General features: G+C 41.4%; 1 protein-coding gene across 2 annotated transcripts in view; it reads left to right on the top strand.

Annotated features, from left to right (window-relative positions):
* The window catches only part of ccser1 (coiled-coil serine-rich protein 1), a 179,536-nt gene that overhangs the window by 66,604 nt on the left and 101,851 nt on the right, over positions 1-11,081 (top strand). For both annotated transcript variants that reach the window (XM_080432334.1, XM_080432335.1), the window contains exon 9: positions 5,133-5,210. In XM_080432334.1, the coding sequence (XP_080288460.1) occupies positions 5,133-5,210 (78 nt within the window). The remainder of the gene's footprint in view (positions 1-5,132; positions 5,211-11,081) is intronic.

Genomic DNA, 11,081 nt, shown 5'->3' with positions numbered 1-11,081 from the left:
ACAGACAACTCAGTCACAGACCTGTAATTTAAGTTTCTAGTCATCTTAATAAGGAAAGTGATGGTTGCATCACTTGGAGCCACACCAGTGCTTCACTGACAATTTTGTGTGTCAATCAACTACTATTCATCATAAAGAAATCATCCCTGCCAAAGCACAGGCATTTATGCTTTTATAAAGTCTCTGCAATCAATATGTTGTCAACTTTTGGCAAAGTTTACACTCAAATACATGCACCCACACTAAACTCAAATACATTTGAAAGGCTTTGGAGTTTTACTTTGGGCAATAAGTCTCATTCAGAGTGAATAGGGGGAAACAGTGAAATTAGCTGCACTGTTTCAAATTAGCTATAATGGTCAATTAGTTAAGCACTCATGCATTCCAAGTACTTTGGTCTCACTGTTAAAAATCCAAGTACCATATTGATGGTCACAGTGTTCAGTCATGCATGCACTCTCTCTCACTGGCCTAGTGCTGTAGAATGGAACGTTCTGAACCAGAAGAGGTGGTGCTGTAATCGTTGGATAGCGGTATTTACTGCTATCACTAGATAGCGATATTTACTGCTATCACTGGATAGCGGTATTTACTGCTATCACTGGATAGTGGTATTTCATAAACAGTCATTTATTTTTCCATACAGATGTTTTTACTTTACGATTTTGATTCAAAGATGTGTAAACTTTGGTCACTTACTGGAACAAAGATATTTAATTCGTTTTTACCATGGAATGGAATATGTAATGTATACTTAAATATACCATAGTGCTAACAGTTCTGTAATATATGTAATATACTGTATTATGTGCATACATATGTGCATATACTGTATATGTGCACTGTACCCAGTGGAGTTATGGACAGAAGTAGAGTCGTATTTGTTTGAATGAGTAATTGTGCACCTATAGTGAGTGAAGTGGTTGTTTTTGAAAAGCAGATGTCATTAGTGAAGTGTTTTGCTTACATGTTCTGTTTGTTTTGTTTTGTCTCGCGGGACGCGAGACGTTGTTTTGAAGTGGAGACGTTAAATGGTTGTAGGCTAATTCAGTTCAGACTCAGAGCAGCAGATGCGGGGAATGTCCTGTAGATGTATGTTTTGGTAGAAAATAATTGTCCACATAGATTGTGAGTGTATGGTTTACTTTTAATTGTTGAAATAAAATGCATCGGGCACAGACGTGGCACGCACAGCTAAAAAGATCAGCGAGCCAGGGTGACGGCTTGTGTTGACAGAGGCACACATACTGTACACACGCACACACACACACACGCGCGCGCTGTGTGTGAGTGCAACGGAACGGGGAAGGACACTACTTTTCCAACAGTGGGGAAATGACAAACGCTATGCATATTTGGCACAACACGACACGCAGATGAAAGTGCGCGCACGTACACAGACAGACAGACAGACAGACAGACAGCGCAACAGGGAGGACTTAAACAAATATTGTGGGGGGAAGTGAATCAAAATAAGTGATGTTGTCCGTGGCGTGTTGTTTGCAATAAACATAAACAACACGTGAAATATCCGTGTCCGTCAGTATGTTTGCACAAAACGATGATTTAACTTACTGTATGTCCTGTGCGTGTGCACAAAAGTACGACACTATATGATTGTGTGAGTGTGCTACTGTGCTGAGAGTATGTCTGTATGTCGACGCATATGTCACACATGCGCAGTAGGGTGTGCCGGGCAACCCCTGACGAACACCACAGTGTGGGCATTTCAATTAAAGTAGTAGGATAATACTAATACTGTATTACAATACTAATAATTCTATTGATAATGCATGTATTCTTTGTCAGTTATTCATACATGCATTAATATTGTATCTCACTTGGTCTTGAAATTGCATTAGACATTTATATGCCAAGGAGCGCAGATGATAAAACCTTAGACTCAACAAGTCTAGCTGAAAGGAAATCCATTATCTCTGCCAGGTTTCTATTTTCTGCTCCTCTACATGGATGACTGACCATCTCCAAATACAACATTATTACACACACACACACACACACACACACACACACACACACACACACACACACACACACACACACACACACACACACAGACACAGACACAGACGCGCACACACATACAAACACACCCCCACACGCGCACACACGCACACATGTGTGAGTAGGCACAGACGTGTGTACACACACATTTGTGAAACACCCCACCATTTCTAATATGAGTTAAAAGCTTGGAGTAAAGATGTGATGGAACTGCAGATGTATGATTCTCTCCCTCTCTGTTTCATCTGTATGTTTCAGACAGACAGACAGACAGACAGACAGACAGACAGAAAGTGACAGTATAACATAACAGAAGAACATGAATATTGGAGTGATGATGTTATGGCCTCTTTGCTTACTCTATTCTCTCATTAACTTGCAAATGTTGCCACCTCCCATCAGTGGATGTAAGACATATGGCAGCAAGGCTGGTGACAGGTCATGTCTGTTTGCTAAGCATTTTATTTACTTGACCTTCTGATATTGAGCTGCTGATGTTCTGTTTTGGTCCTCTCCTCTCCTCTCCATAATTCTTTGATGCTACAAAGGGCCACATCATTAAATGTCTAATTTCATATCATTCTGAATTGGGAATAGCATGTTTTCAATCTTTACCTATGTTTTGTGATTTTACAAAGGGCATTATCTCAAATTAAAGTTTCTGTCTCTATTTAAATGGTGCATTTATATAGCTTTGTGGAGTGCATTCTGCATTCCACCCGACCACATTTCACAGAAGGCCACCGTCAGTTATTTTAAGCATTTCACTTACTGATTTTGCTGATGTGTATGTGATTAAAGGGGTGTGTCAACCCCTAAGCTCTGCTTTCCTTTGTTAGCCCATTCATCATCTTTAGACACCGTGCTCCTAGGCAGTCCAAGTCATTAAACCCAGCGCTCCCAGGCAGTTTTCTCCATTCTTGAATCTGAAAGGCTTTTTACTGAACCAGATCTAATTGAGGGGACAGTTGTGCACTAAGGCCTGTGGGACAGGGGTGACCTTAAAGATTGAGGGAGAGGGGGGGGGGGAGTGTGCGCGTGCGTGCGTGCATGCGTGCATGTGCGGCTATGTGCAGTGTGTTTGTGCAAGAGTAGAATGTCTGTCTGTCTCTCTGCATGGTGAAACTCATTGATCACTGTTGACACATTGATGGGCTGATGCCATGGCACACCTTTAAGGGGTAATATGGAGGTGTGCTTCTTCAAAGGGCAGCCAAACCAATAAACCATCCTAGTAGATGCTGTTCAAAGGTTTAGGCTCTCAGGTTCCTTAAGGGCTTCCTTAAGACCTACTGTACTGTAGCGGTAGTTTAAAAACTGTACCTGAACAATCCAGTTTGTTAACTCTTTAACTGCCAGAGTATACTACTAAATAAGGCCCAGCCTGCCAGCGATTTTCGTACCTTTTCAAGTAGTCACAGAATATTTATCTCCAGTATGATCGATCCCCTGATGGTTGCTAATCACGGTGCTTCCACAAAAAACTTTAGTGTAGCACGTTAGCTTAGCATTAGCTTGTTTATGCTCTGTTAAAAAGTATGTTTTTTTTCTCAACTTATGCCCGGTTCATACTTGATTGATTGCATTGCCCACCGAAAAGAGCTGATCTACTATCTGACAATGCGTCGTGTTGCAAGACCCGTGTGAGCTTGTAGATCTGCTATTTACGGTGCGTAACACTGACTCACTTTCCTTCTTGCCTACTTCTTCCACATCTCTGTATTTGCATCACATCCTGAATGTGTGAGAGAGATAGTCACATCCTTATGTGTGGTCCCAGACAAAGATGTTCCTCTCTCATTTTCCAGTTCTTCCTCATCTTAAGCCCTCACAGGTGACATTGTAACTAGCTGTCAGGGCGTGTGCTGCATCCGTGCCTGTGTATGACTGTGTGTATCTGCTCTCATGTGAATCAGTGTGTGCGTGCGCTCCTAGTGGTTGTGTGTTTTGAAAGTGCGTGTGTGTCTGTGTGTGTGTGTGCGTGTGTGCTTGTTTACGCTCTGTGCCTGTGTGCACCATTCTAGCTGCCTGCTGCTTCCTGTCTGCTGGACACCTGCATGGGGTTGAAAAGCATAAATGTGTGTGATCACAGCAGGCATTAGAAAACCCAGAGATTAGGTACTGTAGCAAATAATATATATATTAATAATTTGCAATATGAGTAACATAATACAATTATGTCACATCACGTTTTTGCCGCTAAGCCAGTATATGTCCCTGATTGGCTAACCCAACCCATCGGCTTAACTGGTTGGCCGAGCTTCGCTTAACATCTGTGCCGCATAGCGGTATAAATGGAACAACTTGTAACGCAAAGCGTCCCTGCCAATCGGCATTGTTAGGCAACGATTTCTGTTGTTTGTGTGTTTCAGAGCTCGATCAGAGATAGTGAGAGAGGGAGGCAGAGACAGAAACAGAAACAGATGGAAAGTGCACAAGGCCAATGGCCTTGGATTGCTAAATAGCCTCTTCGCCCGCACAAACCGCTTGCTGCTGTAGTTTGAGTTGAGTTAGTGAATGTTGAGTTGACTCTAGATTGATCATACCCACGCAAATACAGGTTCACGTGCACGCACGCGCGCGCACACACCCACACACACACACACACACACACACACACACACACACACACACACACACACACACACACACACACACACACACACACACACACACACACACACACACACACACAAAGTTTAGTTGTGCATGCTTTAAGTAAAAGGAAAGAGGCCTCTAAATTCAAGAAGAATACAGGAAAGTTGGACAGAGATTTGTAGAAAACGTCCACAATCATATATAGAATATGAGGGTCTTAATTATTGTTGCGGGTGTTCCATGCAGACAGCCCCTCCGATTGTTTTTGACTGCTTCTGGTGTATTTGAAGATTTTAATCTGCATAGAAATATGTTAAACATGTGAGTTAATTATTGCATAATTCATCAAATGGTGAGTTCTGAGTTGGGAACCTCAAGCTCATGGGTTTATGGATCTGTAAAACCCCTGACCTCCTTGTCAACACTTGTGAACACCGTCCACACACAATTGCTTACATTTGTGTCTGTATATACCTTTATATGGGTTTGTTTCCTCCTCCTACCTACAGAGCACAGAGACGAGTCCTGCCAGCAGCCTCCAGTCTCTACCCATCAGCCCTTGTAGTGAAAAGTCCCTTCCACTTAAGGTAAGCCTAATGAGAAACCGCATGCCATTTGAAGAAGTAATTCAAACCCATTGATAGTTTTAAAACATTTGTCCCTGTCTGAAAAATGAAGGCTGTGTGGAAGTAACGTAACTCATTAAGACCTGAGGCCGATTCTAAAAGCGTATGTTGCTATCTCAAACTTTTTCATGTCAAGGACACCCAAAATTATACGTATTTGGCCGCTATTACGTATATACGTATTATACGTATTTGTACGTATAATACGTATTTGTAAATTATTAGTAAATTACGTATTTTTTTAATTATACGTATTTGGCCGCTATTTTTGAATAGCCAAAGAAATCTAAAATGATTTCAGATGCTTTCCCGGTTTTAATGGGTTAAAGCTGCATTCTAGCTAATGGCCAGCAGGGGTTGACTCCACTGGTTCCAAAAAGAAGTTCCATTGGAAGTCTATGGGAAAATGACCCTGCTTCTCTCTTTATTTATTACCTCAGTAACCGTTATGAGTTTATGCTCTCAATCGCTAGTTTTAAGTCCTCTTCAATACAACATGATGTTATATTTGTAAATGATGGTACCATGTAGAGTAATATAGAAGATAAAGTAGTAGGGTATACTTAAGCCTTAAGGGCATGGCTACTTTGTGATTGACAAGTACGATCAGTAAAGAGCTCCAACCTCTCATCCAAATAATGGTCACTTCAAAGATAGTAATATCCATGTATCCAAGATGGTAATGGTCAATTTGCTAAACTTGAGGCTTCAAAATGGGATTTCACAAACCAAAGGCTGATGTCATGGTAACTATGTCCATATCTTTTTTTCTGAAATAGACATCTGTTTTAAAATAGTCCTGCTTAATGATGCTTAAATTAAATCTCCTTCTGGTCCAAACAAAACAATTTATTAGCTAATGTTGCTATAATAACTAACTAACTGTTGCTATAGTAACTAATTATGTCTGCAATGCAATGACATCTTTAAATAAGTCCGATAAGTTCGGACATAATGAACTATCTGTTGGTATGTTAGAGTCCACTTTAAGGTTAATTCTAATAGCTTTTTTCCCTGTAATATAAACATTGGTATTATACATGTTGCCCAACACTTCCAAACACTAAAATATGGCAAATAAGTGAACTGTAAAACATTCACATTGTTTTAGGATATTAAACATACTTTGCTTTGTTCAAAATTAAAAACTTGTCTTGCTTTCATGAGGCTTCCTTGTCAGTATGTCATCCATTATAACAGACAAAAACCTCAATTTAGATACTCTCTCAATATCGACTCAATCAGGTCTTGATTTATGCCTGCCATCATATCATTACATACATTTCTGAGGCACCCAGTAATATCAATCTACAGTATGTTGATTATTATCATTAGGAATTCTATGACTGTGTAGTGTCAGTCTAAAGGCCTTTTTCACAAGTTCTCAACATCCAGTCCATGAGAGTCTACAAATGGAACCAAATGGACCCAGGGTTAAATTAACACGAAAATTGTACAGTGCAGATTTGGGTCCCTAAGAAAAAAAGGTTCCATTTGCACACTGTCAGAGTTACAGACCCATAAGGTTCCATTTAGTCCCTGGTGGGCCCCGAACCGGACATTGAGAAACAGTGGCCTATTTGAATAGCAGTGCACATGAAAGATATTGATTGAGATATTGAAATCTGTTGTTGTAGATGTAATTGTTTGAGTTATTCAGCAGTAGATAATGGTCATTGGAGTGTGAAGTAAAGCAAGTAAATGAAAGTACGCTGCATAACTGAATTACAGAAGTGTACACTACGCTTATCTGACATTTGAAAATGCCACTTATTTACAGTAGCATACTCAAAATAGACTTAGATGGTTGTTAGTGTCAAGGCTTCAGCTGTTGAGATCAAAATGACTGCTGCTAATGAGAATCATTTTAATTTTTATAGTACTACAGTATAGTAGCATTATATACTGAGAGGTCATGATCACAGTGATATACCATAATAGTAGTTGAATTCATGCAAAATACAGAGTTCATCTGCTCTTTGTCTGACAAGCATGTAAGAGTGCATTAGTGTTTGACTGAATCACAAATATTACTCCTACGCATGTACTGTATGTAGGTTCTCATAATTTTCCAGTGCTTCATAGTAACATACATTACATGTCTTAGTTATATCAGATTTGATTTGCTGGGGGGGGATCCATACCTCTTCTTTTGATATACCCCTCTGATCATTACTTTTTATGGTCGGTGGTGATATGTTTTATCCCTGCTACTGTACATGCATTTCCTTAATGGGAACATGTAGACTGTCTGATATGTTTGATAATATCACAATTTAACAATTTAATTTAAAATTACTGCTCCATTCACTTCCTGGTTAAAGTATTTGGGAAATATTCTGTATCTCGGCTCCTGTGTTTTACTATGTATTTTTGGCGAGACATGCTATTTTCAACGGCATATAACAAGCGCACGGGAGGTCGCGATGACATTCTTTTTTCTTTTTCGCGGAAGCACAGTGAAACCCCCCGTGATTAGCAACCATCAGGGGATCGATCATGCTGGAGATAAATATTCTGTGACTACTTGAAAAGGTAAAAAAATCTAAAAATTGCTGGCAGTGGGTGAGTTTATTAATGTATATACTCTGGCAGTAAAAGAGTTAAAACTATTTGTCAAATATTTTAAAGATCTTAAAAAAAAAAACGATTTAAAATAAATAACTAAAACCAAAATATCTAATCTGCAAGCTCACAACATTGTGAGCATTGTGAGTATGTAGATTGGTTATGTACCCCCCTCAGTTTTTGAGGGGGGTACATAGTTTTAATTTAATTACATTTTTTTAAATACACATTGAACCCTGGTTATAACCACAATGTAGACAGTCACGTGGAAATAAGATGTTAGAAAATAAGTTAACAACCTGTCATGACAGCGGCTCTTTTTCTTTCTTTCTTGTGTGTATGTTTGGATGACTGATTTATCCTGTTGTGCTCGACAATTTAGGCATTTAGCAGATCTATGCTCTTCTCCAGAGCATCTTGCAAGTGCGAGATCAGAGTAAGCTGAGAAAGCATGAACCCTAGTCAACAAACGACGAGGTCAATAGTCAAAGGAGTGCTGTTTACGCTACAGTATTTGTTCTGTAGAGCACGTTGGTACAATGAGAGTTGTTTTTAAATGTGTTATATACATAGATTTGATTTAGGGTGCAAAAAAGAACAATCCCCAATGAAACTAGGATGCCAGGTAAACACCAACCTAGCATCTGTCTAAACAACAACTGAATAACATTCTCAACATTTCTTGTCAATAAAAGGAAAATCTAAAAGAAAAAAATCAAGTATCTGCATAGAAACTAGCAATGATCAAAAAAGGTGACGAGAAGGGATACAAGCGGAGAGGCGTTCTAGGGGGTGAGGTGGAGCCTGCAGAGGTGTGTAGTCACGCCCAGATCAGTGAGTGCTTCAATCAGCGATCATCGCCCACCCTACACTGTACAGACACTTTCAATGTCTGTACACTGCAAGACAATGCATAGCGTATACTTTTTTTATTAGCTTTGTTGTGCCTTTCGATAGACACTGAGTTGTATTTGTTAAACATTTATTGGAAAGCAACTCATCCCTATCTACACAGAGCTGGCCGATTCAGTAAAACAATGAGACTTTGTCAGAAAGATGAAATTGGATTTTCCTTTCATCCCCGTGTCTTGCAGCTTGCCCCTCTTTGGGAACAATAAACAGCCGTTTTCCCACTTCAGCCTTTTATGAAGCTGACGAGATCGAACAGAGAGCGGGGCTACAAGGATTGGGAGGCGTGGAGAGAGAGAGAGAGAAGATAGGTAGAGAGATGGAGAGAAAGAGGTTGAGAGAGAGGCAAAGCGCCTTGCTTGCCATGACAAACTCAAGTCCCCTTCTGTCTTCCCAGTCTGTCTTCTGAGCTATGTGATCTGGGGGAGATTTATTACTCTCTGCAGGGAGGGCTGGCTGTGTGTGTGTGTGTGTGTGTGGGTATCAGTGTATGTGTGTGAGTATGTCTGTGTGTATCTTTATGTGTGAAGTTTGAGTATATCAAGGGAAGGATTTTGTGAAGCCTCTCTCTAGGACGAGGATTTAGTTGGGTGGCGGATGAGTTGTTGTTACGCTTTTAGGGTGGAGGAGGCGTGTGATGAGTGTGTGTGTGTCTGTGTCTTATGTATTATGTGTGCAGTGTGCATCATGTGCTGTGTGTGCTCCATTCTGTGTATAGTATGTGTTTGAAGGAGTGCGTGTGTGCGTCTGTGACTGAGTGCATGCGTTCCGGGTTATGGGTAAGCATGCGAGTAAGTTCGTTGTGTGTATGTGTGTGTCCTCTTTACTGACCTACATGGAGCAACAGTGGCAGCTTGATGGTAAGGTAAAAATAAAAATCCCAGGTTAGGACATCACATGAGAGATGCTATTACCCCCCCAATACGCACGCACGCACGCACGCATGCACGCACGCACGCACGCACGCACGCACGCACGCACGCACGCACGCACGCACGCACGCACGCACGCACGCACGCACGCGCGCACGCACGCACGCACGCACGCACGCACGCACGCACGCACGCACGCGCGCGCGCGCACGCGCGCGCACGCACGCGCACGCACACGCACACGCGCACACACACACACACACACACACAAATGGATGGATGGCGAGAGGTAGACGAGAAGTATGGCATAAAGCTGGAGGTAAAGACATTAGGTTACTCAGCACAGTGCATCCCAGTGTGTGTTATACAAACCTCAACAGAAACTGATGAAGTCACATGCAGCCAGTGGAGCCAAATATACAATGATGTTAACTGAAAAGTAACGTGTGAAATTTGACTCACCTTATGTGAAGTTTTGGATATTGACGTGATGTCGCTAGGACTTCAGTCATCCAGTTAATGCTTTATACTGAATATAGAAACATTCTCTATTCAACCGCCTCCCCCATTTTGTCATTCAGAACGTTTTCATGGCAGAGATGTTGTACCTGAGAAATTGGCACCATCTTCCAATTAGCGTCAATGAAATGGTGACACACTGTGGCAAGAGACACTGAGGAAATGGCAGAAAGGTAGTTAGAGGAAGGATAAATATATACACAGGACAGTCTAGTTAAAATAAGATGGAACAACAGACGTGAGGGGGAGATAGTTGAGGAAAGAGTTAGTGGTAAGACGATGTAGGATTGAGAGGGAGAATTTGAGTCGGTGACTGTGTGGACAAAAATAGGTCAAAATAGCAGTTACTGAGAGGAGAACTTTGTTTTGGTTGACACTATGGGAGACAGAAAGAGGAGAGTGATGGAGACTAGGACACAGTGAGGAGCCTTTAAGCCTAAAATACACCGAGCCGACAGTTGGATCAAAACAGCAGGGTCCCGAGCGCCGGGGGTGGTCTGCTTGGTGTGTGTTTATTTTCGTCTGACATCACAGAAGAGGTCAGGAGCCCGATTAAAAAAATGAATCAGTGCTTTGCCCGTTGCCTGTAGTCAATTCGAAACCAATCAGCGTACAATTGAGAAGGAGAAGGTTGTGGGTCGGCGGCATTTTCCACACGGAGAACTTGTCATCTTGGTGTTCTTGTTGATTGATTGTTGTAGAGGAGGCTCTCGCCGTTTTGGGCATGATGTAATGCAAATGAGGGTGGAGGCCACCCAACAGCGCAGTGAGGGCAAAATATTCTGTCTGAGAATTGGAATTTGTTTTTGAAGGGATCACTGCCGACACTTGCTGCTGTGACCCCAGCTGTTGTCAGCCAACTGTTGGCTTGGTCTAATTTATCCATTAGTCAACAATTTACAAGTTTGTAGATCCACTCTACTCGTTACTGTGTGTGTGTGTGTGTGTGTGTGTGTGTGCGTGT

The sequence above is a fragment of the Gymnoscopelus braueri genome, assembly GCF_963280865.1.
Source record: "Gymnoscopelus braueri genome assembly, chromosome: 7".
In the NCBI taxonomy this organism is placed as follows: domain Eukaryota; kingdom Metazoa; phylum Chordata; class Actinopteri; order Myctophiformes; family Myctophidae; genus Gymnoscopelus; species Gymnoscopelus braueri.
This window is presented reverse-complemented; position numbering and strand designations above follow the sequence as displayed.